General features: G+C 41.8%; 1 protein-coding gene across 2 annotated transcripts; it reads left to right on the top strand.

Annotated features, from left to right (window-relative positions):
- The first annotated feature begins 356 nt into the window (after nt 1-356).
- Nucleotides 357-6,041, top strand: LOC113178636 (serpin B4-like). 2 transcript variants are annotated; one of them, XM_077792330.1, is made up of 7 exons: nt 357-518; nt 1,024-1,080; nt 2,271-2,399; nt 3,063-3,180; nt 4,173-4,315; nt 4,580-4,735; nt 5,634-6,041. In XM_077792330.1, exons 1-7 carry the CDS (start codon nt 357-359, stop codon nt 6,039-6,041), a joined length of 1,173 nt encoding a protein of 390 aa, XP_077648456.1. The 2 variants fall into 2 exon arrangements, with proteins under 2 accessions (XP_077648456.1, XP_077648457.1); XM_077792331.1 differs by having other exon boundaries at nt 4,643-4,735.
- Nucleotides 6,042-18,124: the final 12,083 nt, after the last annotated feature.

An 18,124-nucleotide genomic window follows, 5' to 3' on the forward strand; every position in this document is an offset into this window, starting at 1 on the left:
TCAGAGAGTTTCTTCTGGAGACCTGGCTGCATGTTGGCCCCAGAAAACCTTGTCCTGGCATTTGTAATAAAGCCTTCCCCCAAACCTAGCCATCCAATGATAAGGGAAAGACACAGGAAAGATAAAGATGTTCTATTACTTGTCCACAAGTCTTTTTCAATAGTGCTTTCATGAGTCTTCTAATTAGAAGATGAACACACGTGCATTCAGAAGGCTTGGAAGGTAAAAAGGGTCAAAACCTTAATGGCCAGAATCCCATAACCCAGATAAGTCATTTTTAAGAAAATTTCATGACAATAAAGTCCTTCTAAGCTGGATCCACTGCTTTCCTAGGAGTTCCCGACCAACCAGTCACCATGGGTTCACTCAGTGTGGCCAACGCCAAGTTCACCCTTGACCTGTTCCGGCAGCTGAGGAAGGACGGGGACAACGTCTTCTACTCCCCGGTCAGCATCCTGTCAGCGCTGGCCATGCTCGACCTAGGGGCCAGGGGGAACACTGCCCTGCAGATGGAGAAGGTAGGCCTCAGCTGCCCCGCAGGACCTGCCCAGCCCTCCTCTTCACTGGGCTGGCTCACACACACAGGGACGGTCACAGCTCTGGGGACCTGGGGGGTAACACAAGATGCCCAGCAGACTTTCCAGGGCTGTGTGATCACAGAGTGTTGGGGAGACACCCCCTCCCCAAGGCTGACCTCTCTTGATGACCCCCACCACTGCCCATCAACCAGAGCTGAGAAGACGAAGTGACGGGCTGACTAAACCAAACCCAAGGGACCCATCACCAAAGGTCTCCCCAATGAACAAGGAAGGCACATTCTTCAACGTATCTGGAGATTAACCAGCTTTTCTGTGTTGTCTCAAAGAACACATTCATACCCTGAAGTTCTGGGATTGGGTGCTTTTAGTGTCTTTATGCTTCTTTATCCTCTTCTTTTTTGAGAGTTTTGTTCTTTTTCTCTACTCTGAATTCGACAGATCTTTTAAATGAAGTTGTCTTGACCCAGATCCTTTTCTCTTCCAGGTCCTTCATTTCAATGAAATCACAGAAAAAGCAACAAAGAACCCCACAGCCCCTCATGTAAGTATTCTGGTCCTGGGAGAGCTCCAGGTATCTTAAGTATCTGAGAGGGTCATAGTTTAAACAGGGAATTTCACATAAACCGAGGAATGGAAAATCCTAGATGAAAGAGATTAGGACATATGGAAAAATTCCACATTTTATTTTCATAATTATTACTTTCAAGTTTTTGTTTTAGTCAGAGAAGGTCAGCATTGAACTTAAGAACTCAAGTCGGACACGACATAGACCAGCTCCATTCTTCACAAATGTGAACATGAGCAATTCGCTACTGCCCTGAGTCAGAGTGACCTCATCCCAGTTAAACAAAAAGAATCTGACCCAATATCTGCAAAAGTTGGCAACAGGGCCCAGCCTACTGTAAATAAGAGGTCATAATAAACGTGAGCTAATGATCACACTCACAATAATGTTACTAACATAGTACAACTGAGTTAATTAAAATGAAAAGGAATTAGCACAAGTTCAATTATATTTTGGAAAATGATGGCTAGCAGATATATTTGTTTAGGGCTTTGACAAAACAAAACTCTTAGCTAGTAAATAGAAATTTCAAAATTCAGACAGGCTTCAGTTTAAAACTTGGCTACTCAGTCTGTCTCTTAGGCCACTTAATCACTGAGCTTTTTTATTTTCATCTCAGCTAGACTGAGATTCAGATGACCTACGGGCTGTTCTTAGCTGAGTACCAGGCTCGAGGTCTTCTTACATGCAGACAATGGCCATCACATGACAGATCACAGTCAACACGTCTTAGAAGATGATCCCACCAAGGGCTACAGCAGGGCTTCATGTCATAGCATTTTAAATATCCAAACTCCAACATGACCATATGCTTGGTAGCTGTTAGAAGTGAAATAAGGTTTGCACCTTAAGGAACTCCGAGTTTATCTGGAAAGATAAACCTAATAATTTAAACGACTGAGAGGATACCCAATGGTGCCCTGTAGTTCAGAAGAGAACAGATCAGAATATATCAGGGCTGGAGCAAAGAATTTCCTGGAAGAAGTTGAATGTAAGGTAAATTCTTCAGGGTATTTGAGATAAATACAGCAAATATCAGAGAATAAGCCAGAGGTCATCTTTGAGATTATAGACATAAGTGTTGGTACTGATCTAAGTGACTTCAAGTGAGTTGAGCACACACATGAACAGGCTAATTCAATGAGCATCTTTTTTGGATGTTGAAGGCTGGAGAGTCAGGAAATGTGCACCATGAGATTCAAAAGTTTCTGACTGAATTAAACAAACCCAGTGACGCCTACAACCTGAAGATCGCCAACAGAGTCTATGGAGAAAAGGAGTCTCAGTTTCTTCAGGTAATTCCCCTTGGCTCTCCACACCTGGAGTCTGCATACTGGGTCCTATGTCTCTGATGGCCAAATGGGGGAAAGCCAGACAGAGGCTTCTGGCTGATTCCTGGGCAGCTCTGGCCCCAGGGGTGGCAGCTCTATCACAGCTCTGACTGCTGGAGCATCCAGTCCCTGACCAGGCCCAGATGAAGTGTGGGTCAGGGCCAAGATAAGTCAGGAGATGCCATTAATGAACAGGTACTGACTGTGTCACAGAGAGCACCTTTTGTGGGAAATGTCTGACTAATGGGGTACTTCTGGAACAGGCAGGCTGGGATGGGCCCTGGAGGGGGCCGGGAAAGCACCAGGGAATATAAACCCAGATGAGAGAGGCAGTGGTAGAGCTCACTGGTGAGAAGTCTCCCACGTGATTCATCTCCTTTAACTTGCACTGAAATTTGTAAACCATAGCCTCTTCTTCCCCTGGGTTTTGCCAGATGGTGTTGAGCCTCAAGGAATCCAGCGCTCTCCTTGCACACTTGCCCTCATGGGGCCTGTATACAAATATGCATGTGCAGAGACAGTGGTTCTGGCCAGGGTCTGGGTTCAGCTTACATTAATTGTAAATAATTAAATGGGGTGACACATAAATCTTTCTTAATTCCTTCTTTCTTCCTCTACTTCTCAAAGGAATATTTGGATGGGATTAAGAAATTTTACCTAGCCACTGTGGAATCCCTTGATTTCAAAAATGCTCCAGAAGAAAGTCGAAAGAAGATTAATTCCTGGGTGGAAAGCCAAACAAATGGTAGAGTATGGGAGGGCTACTCATGGCGGAACCTTTTGATCACCCTGTGAGGAAGCCCAGACGTGACATGGTAGGGAGTCCTGGGGGGGATGTTATTGGATCTGCAGAGAGGATGGAGGAGGCAGGGCAGATGGTCCCAATAAATGTGGAGAGATCCAGGGGGAGCAGGGAGAGAAGAGAAGGAGGTCAACTAGGTGGAGACATGGCTGCAAAGCTACTTGCACATGGCCCCCAGCTGACCCGATCTTTGTGGAACCCACATTCCCACTCAGCCCCGTTTTGAGATTTTCTTGAGGTCAGAGCCAAGTGTTGATTATGAATCTTTAGAAAAAAACAGTCCAAAGAGCTCCTTCCTCTTACTCCTCTGGAAACAGGCAGCCCATCTGGAGACCAGGCTCCCTGCCCCATGACCTATACCTGCCTGGAGCACACCTCCACCAACCCTCCTGCAGGGATTAGCCCAGGGTCTCCTCCACCCAGGGCAGAGGCTTCTCAAAGCCTCCATTCTATGGAGAACTAGTGCCACCCCTTACTACAGGCCGTCCTTGCAGTACTTGTACAGGAGACTGAGGAGGAGGAAGGAACCCCTGGGAGCAGCATCTGACAGCAGGGGACTCTCAGAGTACAGAGCTCAGGCCATTGTCCTTGAGGACAATCAGGCCATGTTTCTCCACGTGAGGGACCCACCTTGGGAAAACAGAAGGGGAGGAGCAGAGGAAGGAAGGAAAGAGTCAAGCTGAACAGCAGATAATATCAGCTCCTCAGTGTCCCCTAGACAGTCTCACCTCCTTTCCTGTCACAGGAAGAGGCTGGTGTCTCCATCCCTGCAGCTCTCTAGGGCTGGCACCATGAGAAGGCTGCACCTGGTGGCAGTCCACGAGTCCCTAAAGCAGTGGCACATAAATATAAGGACAGTCCTGAAATTGTGTATAGCATTCTCTCCAAAAGCCATTTGTACCTTACATGATGACCTTTTTTTTTCCCTCTTACAGAAAAAATCAAGGACCTATTTCCTAGTGGCACTATTAACCAAACCACCAGACTGGTTCTGGTGAACGCAGTCTACTTCAAAGGGCGGTGGGATGAGGAATTTAAAAAGGAATTGACCACAGAAGCAAAGTTCTGGCAGAATAAGGTATTGCATGTGGAAAGTTAAACTTAGAGGCATCTGATGGGATGGACCACTAAAGTAGACAGTGCCGTGAACAAGCAGATATTGTTTTGTTTTATTCTTAAAAGTTGAGTTAGGAATGCCTGAAAAAAATAGTAACTTCTCTCTTTATTTCTCAAACTTCCTGAGTAGTTTCTCCAAAAGAGAGGGATGTGTTTGTCTAACTTAGTATTTAATATTATCTTTTTGTCTAACTTAGTATTTATTTGATTCCTTAATTTATTGTAGAATGAGAGCAAATCTGTGCAGATGATGGCCAAAAGCGGGCATTTTAATTTTGCCTTCCTGGAGGATGTGCAGGCCAAGATCCTGGAAATACCATACAAAGGCAATGACCTGAGCATGGTCCTGCTGCTGCCCCATGAAGCAGATGGCCTGCAGGAGGTATCACTCACATTGACCGTTTTTTCTCTATGCCTGATTTTTCCCCCCATGGTAACTGTTTAATTTGAAACAAGACAAAAACTTTGAGGCCAAGATGCCTCCAATAATAAACAGTTCAAAACAAGGAACAATGACTCAGTCACTGAATCCGATGATTCAGTGGCACACACCTGTAAGCAGCAACTCAGGAGGCCAAGACAGGAGGATGACAAGTTTGAGGCCAACCTCAACAACTTAGTGAGACCCTCAGCAATTTAGTGAGACCCTGTGTCAAAATAAAAAATAAAAAGGGCTGCAATATAGCTCCATGTTTATGTGCCCCTGGGTTCAAACCAAGTATATCCTCACATTATAAATAGTTTAGCTTACAGCCTGACACAGGCTAAATTTATTATCATTTAAGTAGAGCTATACACATTAAATATCAGTTTGATGGCAACAAGCAACAATTAAACCCAGAGAAATAGATAGCAATGTGAGATTTGTTTAAAAATATAACAAGCAAGAACTAAGAGTAAAAATAGATCATGTACCATAACTGCAGTATGTAATAAATAATGTGTGCAAGAAAATAAAAAGTCTACAAAATGACACATACAGTAGACGGATGGCATAAGAAGTAGTGATATAAGTTCGTTTGGTTCAAAGTAATGTAATTCCATTTTTACATACATGTTTGTACATGTGAACACATATAATCAAATAAGTCTTCATATATGTTCAGGCCTGCTGTTTTTGACCAGTTAATTAGAATAATGTCTAATTAACTGGACCAACTTGTATGTTGCATTTATTTCTAAACTCAAAATTTCCCACATATTCCATTCATTGTTAAAGTGTGCCAGATTCCAAAAGTCGACCAAGTCAGTTTCTTTCTTTTTTTTTTCCATCTTTATAGCTTGAAGACAAACTCACTGCTGAGAAGTTAATGGAGTGGACCAGCCCAGGGAGCATGGAGATGACTAATGTAAATGTGCGCCTCCCTCGATTCAAAGTGGAAGAGACCTACGACCTCAAGACCATGTTGAGAGCCATGGGGATGGAGGACGTCTTCTGTCCACAAAAGGCTGACCTCTCGGGCATGACAGGGACACAGGGCCTTTCAGTGTCCAAAGTTTTGCACAAGTCCTTTGTGGAAGTGAATGAAGAGGGCACCGAGGCTGCAGCCGCCACGGGCATAGTAGCTGAAGTAACGTCCGCCCCAATGCACTCTGTTAATTTCTATTGTGACCACCCCTTCCTGTTCTTCATCAAGCAAAATAAGACCCACAGCATCCTCTTCTTTGGCAGAGTCTCTTCCCCTTAAGAAGGATGCCCCTGTCTCTCTTATGAGACAAGTCACAGAGCAAAAGGTAAACTGAGGCTGGAAACAACACGTGCTTTATATATTCATTTTCTTTTCCAGCCTCAGAGTCCCCACTAAGAATGCGATGGTTGTAGGAGCCTCTCTTTTTCTCTCTTTCTGCACACACATATGAACCAGTTTTCTTCTTTTTTTTTTTTCTTATGAAAATTTCCTTGGAGAACAAAACGTTCAATGTGAAGATTAAAACAATCCATACCTCATCTTCTAAATTGCACACAATTGCTTCTCTCCTGTCTTGGATGAACCAAAGCAAATCACACTTTCTCTTCAAACTCATCAACCTAGACACCCACTTTTCCTTCAATTGAGGTGGTACCTGGGACCCTTCTTATATTTCTAAATTCTGTGATTCTGTTAACTCAATTATCAATAAAGGAATGACCTGCTCAAATTATTTGTTCCTTTTCCTTTTTTTTCTTTCCAACAAAATACAAGTGATCAACCACACCTAAGAAATAGGTCAGAAATATATTGGTCATAGAGAAAGAAAAATTCAAAACAAGCTCAGGCAGGCTGAGTCTAAAGTGGTAGGCAGATAAACTTCTATACATATTCATTTTCTATTTCTGAAAGAAATACATTTATTTTCAAAGAAAAATTATTTATTATTTGGTTGTTAGCTTTTGGGGGGGGTATTTCTTTTCTTTTGGGGGTTTTTGTTGTTTTGGTTTTTGTTGTGTTGTTATTGTTTTGCAGTTCTGGGGATCAATCAAATCCAAGTGTTCTACTTCTGAGCTAAACTCCCAGCCCAGGAAAATGCTAGAGCTCTACTTTATGACAAAATGGACTTATTCCAGCTGTCCACATTTAAAAAAACATATTATTATAATTGGCCATATTAACAGATTGCAGGGAGAAATTTCTAAGACCTGCATTGTACAATGCAATAATTATTAGCCACAGCAGCTATTTAAAATTAACAGTAAACAAAATTAAAAGTACAGTTTCTTCATCTCACTAGCCACATATCACATTCTCAACACCCACATGTGATTGACAGGTATCATGATGCACCAAGCAACCGCTGAACACTTCCATTATCAGACGGGATCATCAGAGAGTACTTTACTGGACAGCAATGCACAGCATCTGGAACATTACATGACAAAACTAAATATATGTGCTTTATGAGGATTCTTAATAGAATAAAAACAGAAGGAGACTGATTCTTTAATGTTTTAAAATATGTTAGATACATAAAATATAGCTATCTAAATTTCAAATCCAAAATCAAGTTAAAAAGGAAACAAAGAAAGCATTGAATCCAAAGGGTAAAAAAGAAATTCAATATTATTGCTATTTTTGACAATCTCTGACAATGAATCAGTAAAAAGGAAAAGGGCAGGTCAGTGTATAGAATGTGGTACCATTTGTGGTTTTTTAGAAAAATAATAATAAACTGTGCACACATGATTTTAGCTAAACCTGTAGTTTGTCTCTGGTGGAATATGTAAGAAGTTGGACCATGTGTTTTGGGGAGGAAGGGTACACCCCCAGTGGTTTGGTGACATTGGGGACAGAGATACTTTGAGCGATAAACACTTTTCACCTTTTGTGTTTTAAATATATCTCCTATTCAAAATATTGATCAAATCTATATTTTTAAGAAGTCAACTGATTCTGATTCTTCAGTTTTACTTGTAAATCAAGTTCTGGCTTTGAAAGTAATATCATATTTCCATTAATATATACCAAGTCTGGGACCCTGGGTTCAATCGTCAGCACCACATAAAAATAAACATAAAAATAAAGGTATTGTGTCCAACTACAACTAAAAAATAAATAGTAAGGGGCTGGGGTAGTGGCTTAGTAGTTGAGTGCTTGCCTCGCATACATGAGACACTGGGTTCGATCCTCAGCACCACATAAAAAATGAAAAAATAGAAATAAATATTAATATATACCAAGACTCTAGGAATGTAGAGTATGATAAAAATACTGCTACTGGAATAAGATATGACTCATATTAAACAAAACAGAATACTCTGTAATTATACCAGATTGTTACTACAAAGATTCACTATTACACTGTATTTCTAGTATGTGGTTTTGACAACTACCATTTCCAAAAGACTGGTAAATCTAGTTCAAGGTACTAAATAGTGATAAAGAAAACAATGTAATGACTTGAAAAAAATAAGAAAATGAAAATACATAATGCCCACATTGTTTACATAAATTTTGGAGTGAAATATGAAGGTTAAGATAACCAGGTTGTGGCTAATGGCACTGCTGTCAAATAATAACCCATGTCAATGTCCCCTTTGTAAAGACAAATCCCTATGTTGAAATAACCATATATTTTTAAGAGCATTTGCTTAGAAATGCTGAAATTCAAAATATTCTCCTCCTTCTTAAATTGTAGATAAATCTTTTTAAGACTGAACAGATCTTTTGTGAGTTTAATTGCCAAGGAATGTCTTTCTTAAGGACGTGGGAACCACTTCCTTAAAATGGAAGCATCAGAGAAGATAATGCCCCTATATCCAGGAAAAGACTAAGAGACTGACTTCAGGGGTACCTGACTCCAGATTCCTAAACTACCCCCATCCTAAAGATAGAAGCTTGTTTTTCCTTTAGGTGAAGTCAATTCCCTAACTTAGGTGGTCATCCCATTCGCCATGTGAATCCAGGATGAGTCATGAGTGAGAGGGATGGAGACATGAAGTGCTCCTACTTGAGGACTCACTAATAAAGCAATAATCTTGAGAACAAATATCTACTGTGTATCTTCATGATATTGTTATGTTTTGGCTATGAAGTGACCCCCTGAGGTCCTGTGTTACTGCAGGAATATTCTGAAGTGAAAAAAAAAAATAGACAATGAGAGCTGTGACCTGATCAGTCCACCCTTTAAATGGAGTCACTATAGGCAGGTGGGGCATGGCTGGGGGAGGTGGGTCACTGGAAGGACCCCTGAAGGGTGCATCCTCCTGTGGCCCCTGCCCCTTCCTCTCTCTTTGCCTCCTGGTGGGCTTGAGGTGAGCAGCATTCCTCCACCCCAGGCCTCTGCCATGACATTCTGCCTCCCTTGGCCTAAAGCAATGAAGCCACCAACCATGGACTAAACCTCTGAAACTGGGCAACAAAATAAACTTTTCCTCCTCTGAGTTGTTTATATTGAATATTTTGGTCACGGTGATGCTGACTTACACAACTCTATGAAAGGGTGAGGTTTCCTTTCCCTCTGTCTTGGTGATTTCTCAGCACATTATCTGTGATGCACATTACATTCTGATTTAATGTTTCCTTTCTCTACTCCCTTCGTGGGGAAGATTTCGGGGTTGGGAGAAGATTCTGTTTTGATTCTATTTCCCCAACACATAATAAATACCTACCCACCCCACCCCCAAATCCTGCCATGGGTCACTTAAAGAAATTTGTGTGCTAATTACAACAGTGAAGAGAAAGGTTGTTTACCTAGGAGCGTGCAATGCTTGTGGGATGGAGAGGCCACTGGGTATCATCCTCCTGTGACACCTCGGCCTCAGTATTCTGAGGTACCCGGAGGCAAGTGTGGGACCTATCAAGACTAGAAGGGTTCACAGAGAAGCTGAGTCTTTAGTGCCTTCCCCTCTAAATTCTCATTTTTAGAGCAACTGACTACATGTCTAGGAAATGGTGCCCTCAGACACCCAGGACACCAGAAGCCAACTCCCTGGCCACAGCTCTGAAATTTTCATCTCCTAAATATCTTGGGAACAGGAGAGGAGTCACTGGCAGGGTCATTCAGAAACAGAATAAAATCTCACATGAAATTCCCAGTCTTGGGAAGGATTCTGGTACCTCTCTGTTGGGGTAAACACTCAGTGCCCAGGAGCCATGCTGTGTCTGAAGGGGAACAAGGGGCTCCCATGGATGTATTGGGGGAGCAAGGAGGAGGGAAAGTGGCCACATCCCTTATCTCCAGTCTTAATGGGGATCGGAGCAGAAGGATCTTGGCTGTGAAGTCAAGTCACATACTCATTCAACATCTGAAGAAACCCCTATGAGCAGCTGACACACACCTATCAGGTAGTTACTCCCCTGCTGATAGGGACAGCCCAACCCTGAGGAATCCAGGAGTCATAGAATGTTCAAAACCTCTCTGTTGAGTCCTCCAAGCTCTACCTTTGGAAGTAGAAAACAGCATGCCCAGGCCTTTGCAGCCCCGGGCTTGGCTATTTTAACATTATCTTATGATTGTTTAAATTTCACTAATCATTAGAGTAGCAAATGTAGCTCAAAATTATCAGTATTTATAACACTGATTTTTTAAATTCACAAATCCCATAATAGCCTCCATGAAATTCTCTGTTTGGATGTTTTTCACCATTTGAACCAGATATTCATGAGTAGGAAAAGAAGAGGGCCCCCTGGGAGACCAAAATGATCCCTTTTCTCTCTTCTCCCGCCTGCCCCCACACCTCACGCACACTCCCTGGGACTGCTGTGCCCATCCAGCTCTGCCAGAGCCCCCGCACACAGGCTTCCCTGATTTTACACAGGTTTACTCTATGGCTTCTCATAAGCCCTGTCAACTGCCCAAAACTCCTACTGCTCAGGGGACCAATGTAAGCAATATCAGATGGTCAGCTTGGTGAGGCTGATGTGTGACCAGGACACCAGAGGTAGGCAAACAAAGCCTGGCCTCAGGGGTCCCTCTGGGAATGCATTCCCACACCCTCCAGGACTGAAAGACTGATCTGTGTCCTCTGAGTATTAGCCACATGGGTCTGGAGAAATCCTGTCCCGGGTGAATTCAATGAGTCCAGGGCAGATTTGGCATGAGTTTAACTAACAAGACTACTTGTTACATTAACCTGCCAGACAAGAGTAAACCAGTGAGGATTCACTCAGTAGTTAACACACGGAGGAAAGTCACGGAGTCTTAAGGGCTAGAAAGAATGGCAGTTATGCTAACAAAGATGAAAATTGGATAGTGTTATCATAATTATGGAGCTCTCCTGGTGTACTGTTAGTCTTCTTGGCTTCTGTTTCCCATTGTTTAGGTCAGAAATTGAATCAATGAGCTCTGATGTGCCTTCTAACATTCTATTGGTCATGACTTCCTTTAAGAAACCTTTGACACACTTCAGTATCTATTTCTTCTTAGAGCAAATAAACTAGAACACCACAAAAAATAAAATTAATATGTACAAGCAGAGATATGAAAAAATGTGCTCTATAAAAAATTAAAATTTTAAAAAATGAAAGGAAAAAAATAAAATAAAATGTTGATAATACATCTTGAGACAGGAATACAATGGCGCAGGAGTGACCATAGGTGAACTGTCCAGCTCTGGTGGATTCTTGAGGTCACAGCAGCCCTGAAGACAGTTTATCATGGCCTTGGGAGAGACCCTAAGTGGGAAGGGGTATATATATTCCCCAAAGATAAACTTAAAATAACCCTTTTTACTCTAAACTTTTTAAATTTGGATTCATCAGGGTTTGGTGCTGATAATGCCAAGGTCACGGGTTCGATCCCTTACGGGCCACCAAATGCCGCAGTCTGGCTGGGCACAATTCAGGAGCCACTTGTCAAAAGAAACAAACTTTATTTTTAGAACCACACACGCCAAACAAAACAGCTCCTCAGGAAAAACCCTCAGAGCCCAACTGCCACCACCGGCTTCCCACAAGCCTCTCCCACCCAACACAAGCCTCTCCAGCTCCCACAATCCTCCTGTTCTTGAGGCCGATTAGCTGGGTCGCGTGGGCGGAGCCAAAGAAGTCCCCCAGTGAGCAGCTCTGTGGTCTGAAAGGGCAGGGAAACAGCCTAATGAGCATCACCGCAGAGGAGCCAATCAGCTAGATGTTGCTTGGGTTGCTGTGAGCCAATCATCTTCTGGCAGTCTGAAAGGGCAGGGAAACAGCTCAATGAGCATCTCCACAGAGGAGCCAATCAGCTAGATGGGGCCACTGTGAGCCAATCATCAGCCGGCAGCTGGAAGTTTGCTGGGGCCCCTTCTGCTGTGGCTCTCAACATCTCCCCCTCTCTGTTTAAACAACAAGCATGTGGCTTAGGGACCATGCCTGCCTTAGGTTGTCCAATAGTACATATGGTCCTTACCCGTTATTGGATGAGCTGACCTCAAGGCGTCAGCCTCCTGTCTTAGGTTGGTACCATTGTAATTGGATCTTTCCCATCACTGACTACCGGTCCAGTATATAGCCACATGTGTGGAGAGGTACCAGCGGGGGAGGGGGGTGAGGTTTATTGCCTCACCTCTGTTGGCCCCCAAATTTTAGCTGAACGATCATGACAAGCAGAAGGGAGGAAGATACACCAAGCCAATTGACGGCTCCTTTTGGAAAAATTGTACCACTGATGACATCATCAGCAAAAATACCCTAACACTACCACAAGTCGCTGCACCAACAGATAGTTCACAATGCATACAGGTGAGTTCACAATGCATACAAGTGATACATAGTCCAGGCAAGTTCTGCAAGCAGTTCAGTGATGGCTATTGCAGAAGCCGTAGATTGGTTTTATCTTTGTCTTCACCGGCACTGGGATGAAGATAGGAATTCTGACAATAATGGCTAAAGAAAAAATTATGTAACATTCCAGAAGGCACTAAAAGAAAACAATTTTCTTAACAATTTACATTATCTTGAAGAGAATTATTCAATATAATGAAAAGGAAAGGTGAAAGTAAACAAACAGATCTGTTAACCTCCTTTTTTGTTCACATATTAAAACAATCTTCAACAGTTGTTTACCCAATTTAAATTAAACCATTTAAATCACGTGAATAAAAAAAAAATATTTGGATCCATTTTTTCGTGAGCACTCATCATATATGATATATGGACATACGTACATTCAAACATATAACACAAAACACAAGTGTGTACACATAATATAATACATACAACACATAACATAATAGTAAAGGCCTTATAACTTTTTACAGGTGAAATCTCCATTGCAACGTTTAAAAACTCTATAGTCAAAAAATAGAACTGATCAGCAAAACATTAACCTAGGTCTGTATGAGCCCAAAAAACAAAATAGAACTTCATGATATGGGAAAGGGCAATAATAAAATAGATATTGAAAAAAGCATCCTCGTTCTGTTGCAGATGTAAGAATAGCCAAAGTGGAGTTCTGGATATCAGCTGTTATGGATTTGAGCCAAATCATCTTCTTTTTGGTCTGTAGAAATCGCTTTAGTTAATCTCTCTGGAATCCAAATCAGCTGCTGTTCTCCCTGTGGAAACACACAAGCAGACCCCCAACTGTTTTGTTTGGCATGTGTGGTTCTAAAAATAAAGTTCGTTTCTTTTGACAAGTGGCTCCTGAATTGTGCCCAGCCAGACTGCGGCACCTAAGCCAGAAGCTTGTAGCCAGGTTACTCAGATCCTGACCCACAGGAGACACAAGTCACAACTCTCTATCACTTTCAGCTGTTACATTCACAGTAACATTTAGGTACCAATAGACACCTAACACAGGGACCCAATGCTTCCTTTTAATTTGTTTTAAACAGTACAGCACATTGGGCTGGTGGCTACACTACTGAAGAGCACAGGTTTAAACTTCATGATGGACTTTCTGTTTTATGTTTCCATTCAGGAATTTGGAGCCTCAAACAACATAAGAAGCCTGTAGTTGCGTTGAGGATGTGGCCCAAGCCGTAGCACACTCGCCTGGCATGCGTGTGGCCCCGATTCAATCCTCAGCACCACATACAAAAACAAAGATGTTGTGTCTGCTGAAAACTAAAAAAGAAATATTAAAATTCATTCTCTCTCTCTCTCTCTCTCTAAAAAAAAAAAAAGAAGAAGAAGAAGAAGCCTGTGTCGGTGTAGACCTGTGAGTTCACCACGTTTACCCTGAACAGCCAGGCTGCCTGCATACTGCTGATCAAGAGTTATGTGAATTCCCCCTAAAACTTCTTCACACAGTAGAAAAAGTGATAGCTAAATAGAAATTTAAATCTACACAAAACAATGAAGAGTGACCAAATTAGTAAATACGTGGGTAAACATAAAAGACATTTATTACTTTTTAAACATAATCAACTTTTTAAAGCAAAAGAATAGTGACATACTATGGAATTTATAAGAATTATAAAAATAAAATCTATAACTAACATAGCACCAAGGACCCAGGGATAAAATGGAAGTACACTGCCATAAGGTGGTCACATTAAAAGTTACTTGTGTAATACTATTTAAAGGTAACCTGTACTAAACTAAATAAACATTTCATTGGTGTACTTTAATTATACATAATAGTGACATTTGTTGTATATATGCATATTTTAAACTCTAAAGCAACCATAAATATGTCAAAAGGGGAGATGAAATAGAATACTAAAAATAATCAGAAAGAAGCCAGGAAAAGACAAATAATGAAGAGTTGAAACTAGCAGGAAATATATGGCAATATGGTAGCTTTAATCCCAACCACAATGACCACAGTAAATGTTAATGGTCTAAAAACCATTTAAAAGATATCTCGTCAGACTGCATTACAGGGCAGGGCCCAGTGCAATAAAGTCTGGCCCCGTGTTTGATGTTTGACTGCAAACAGGGTGAAACTCTACCCTCCTTCCTTTCCTTTGAGCCCCATCTGGCTGGTAAGAAAGCCCTAGGGCTCCCTCCCATGGCACCTATGGGAAGTTCAAACCAGGCAAGCCCAGGGGTCTCAGACACCCTCACTCTGGGACCAATCCTAATCACAATAAAAGCCAAAACCAGTTCACCCTTCCTGGCTCCCTCAAGCCCGCTAGCGAGCCTGTCCTGAGCTCCAGAGAAAGTCTCATTCATCAAGTAACAGCCCTTCTTACTGTCCTGGTGTGTGCAGCTTCACCAGTCACAGCAACTGACTGATTCTGAGTAGATTTGAACCATCTGTTCTCCATGGAGAGATCACTACATCCAAGTATAAGCTTTGTATTTTAAAATTTATTTTCAAAGTAATGACACATTTAAGTCAAAAATAAAAACATAAAAAAATAAAAAGTATGCCAATCCTAATCAATGGAAACTGGAGTGGATACATTGATTAAGACAAACTTCAGCACAAGGACCATTATCAGGGATCACGGGGAGTTCAAATAATCATAAAGATTAGAAGGAAATTAGACAAACCAGAAATAGGCCCATGTATTTACATCCCACAAAGTGTCCAAGGTAATTAACTCAATAGGGTAAGGAGTTTTTGCAATTGATCATGCCAAAAAAAAATGAATATATGAAAAACAGGTAATTCCAACCGTTATTTCTTTTTTTTTTATTGTTGGTTGTTCAAAACATTACATAGTTCTTGACACATCATATTTCACACTTTGATTCAAGTGGGTTATGAACTCCCATTTTTACCCCGTGCACAGATTGCAGCATCACATCGGTTACATTTCCATTGATTTACATATTGTCATACTAATGTCTGTCATACTAGTGTCTGACCGACCTGAGGAACAGGCCCAGCGGCCTGCCAGCATGGTAGACATGTCACCCCAATTGGAGTAGGGGCAGAGCAGAGCCGCCGCCCGCGCCTGGGACAGGCCCAGAGGCCCACTGGCATGGTAGTCATGTCACCCCAATTGGAGTAGGGGCAGAGCAGAGCCGCCGCCCGCGCCTGGGACAGGCCCAGAGACCCGCTGGTGTGGAAGTCACCTCACCCCAATTGGAGTAGGGGCAGAGCAGAGCCGCCTCCTGCATCCGGAATAGGCCCAGCGACCTGCCAGCATGGTAGACACGTCACCCCAATTGTAGTAAGGGCAGAGCAGAGCCGCCGCCCGCGCCTGCAAGGTAGGCAGACCTGAGACCCATCTGCAGAACAGGCCCAGGGGTCCGCAGGCGTGGTAGACATGTCACACTAACTGGAGGAGGGGCAGAGCAGAGCCACCGCCCGCGCCTACAGGGTAGGAAGACCTGCGACCGACCAGCAGAACAGACCCAGCAGCCAGCCAGCGTGGTAGACAGATCACCCCAATTGGAGGAGGAGCACAGCCGCTGCCCGCCCTACAAGGGAGACTTTTCAACTATACAAGAGCAATATAAATATATAGGGGGAAAATTTCAAAAACACAACAGTTTCACCAAGCAGAAAGAAACGCGAGCACTATGAAATGACAAGGAAAGAAAGGACCTCAAGCAATGCAGGTCAACTCAACTTTAGAAGAGGTAATAGCTGCAACAGATGGAATGTCAGAAAAAGAATTCAGGATATACATGCTTCAGATGATCTAGAGTCTCAAGGAAGACATTAGACAGCAACATCAGACAATGAAAGATCACTTCGACAATGAATTACATAAACAAATCCAAGAAGCAAAAGATCAACTATACAGGGAGATAGAGGTAATCAAAAACAAACAAACAGAAATCCTAGAAATGCAGGAAGCAATAAACCAACTTAAAAACTCAATTGAGAATACTACCAGCAGAGTAGAAAACACTTAGAAGATAGAACATCAGACAATGAAGACAAAGTATTTCAACTTGAAAAGAACATAGACAGCTCAGCAAGACTATTAAGGAACCATGAGCAGAACATACAAGAAATATGGGATAACATAAAGAGACCAAACTTAAGAGTCATTGGGATACAGGAAGGCACAGAGCTCCAAACCAAAGGAATGAGCAATCTATTCAATGAAATAATACGAGAAAACTTCCCAGACTTGAAGAATAAGTCAGAATCCCAAATCCTAGAAGCCTACAGGACGCCGAATGTGCAAAATCATAAGAGATCCACACCTAGGCACATTATAATGAAGATGTCCAACATACAGAACAAGGAGAGAATTTTAAAAGCTGCAAGAGAAAGGAAGTAGATTACATTTAGGGGTTAACCAATCAGGATAACAGCTGATCTTTCAACACAGACTCTGAAAGCTAGAAGATCCTGGAATAACATATTTCAAACACTGAACGAAAATGGGTTCCAACCAAGAATTGTGTATCCAGCGAAATTAAGCTTCAGTATGGAAGATGAAATTAAAACCTTCCACAATAAACAAAAGTTAAAAGAATTTGCAGCTAGAAAACCATCTCTTCAAAACATCCTTGGCAAAACATTTCAGGAAGAGGAAATGGAAAATAACAATGAAAACCAACAGTGGGAGGTAGGACAGTAAAGGGGGGAAAATAATCAAAGAGGAAAACAAACCATGTTTAGTAACATAAATAAACAAATATGGCTGGAAGAACAAACCATATCTCAATAATAACCCTAAATTTTAATGGCTTAAACTCACCAATTAAGAGACACAGGCTAGTAGAATGGATCACAAAACAAGACCCAACAATATGCTGCCTACAGGAGATGCATTTGATAGGAAACGATATACATAGACTGAAGGTGAAAGGTTGGGATAAATCATATCACTCTTATGGGCTTCGGAAACAAGCAGGAGTGGCCATACTCATATCAAATAAAATAGACTTCAAGCCAAAGTTAATCAAAAGGGATAAAGAGGGGCACTACATACTGCTCAAGTGAACCATACACCAACAAGACATATCATAAATATATATGCCCCAAACAACGGTGCAGCTATGTTCATCAAGCAAACTCTTCTCAAGTTCAAGAGTCTAATAGACCACCATACAATAATCATGGGAGACTTCAACACACCTCTCTCACCACTGGACAGATCTTCCAAACAAAAGTTGAATAAGGAAACTATAGAACTCAATAACACAATTAATAACCTAGACTTAATTTGACATATATAGAATATACCACCCAACAGCAAGCAGTTACACTTTTTTCTCAGCAGCACATGGATCCTTCTCAAAAATAGATCATATATTATGTCACAGGGCAACTCTTAGACAATATAAAGGAGTAGAGATAATACCATGCACCTTATCTGATCATAATGGAATGAAACTGAAAATCAACGATAAAAGAAGGAAGGAAAAATCATGCATGACTTGGAGAATGAACAATAGGTTACTGAATGATCAATGGGTTATAGAAGACATCAAGGAGGAAATTAAAAAATTCTTAGAGATAAATGAAAACACAGACGCAACATATTGGAATCTATGGGACACATTGAAAGCAGTTC

This window comes from Urocitellus parryii, chromosome 13 (assembly GCF_045843805.1).
Source record: "Urocitellus parryii isolate mUroPar1 chromosome 13, mUroPar1.hap1, whole genome shotgun sequence".
NCBI classification, from domain to species: domain Eukaryota; kingdom Metazoa; phylum Chordata; class Mammalia; order Rodentia; family Sciuridae; genus Urocitellus; species Urocitellus parryii.

Coding starts and splice junctions, on each gene's coding strand:
- LOC113178636 (XM_077792330.1), top strand. CDS start 357: ATGGGTTCACTCAGTGTGGCCAACGCCAAGTTCACCCTTGACCTGTTC. Junction 519..1,023: donor CTGCCCTGCAGATGGAGAAG/GTAGGCCTCAGC, acceptor TTTCTCTTCCAG/GTCCTTCATTTCAATGAAAT. Junction 1,081..2,270: donor AGAACCCCACAGCCCCTCAT/GTAAGTATTCTG, acceptor TGGATGTTGAAG/GCTGGAGAGTCAGGAAATGT.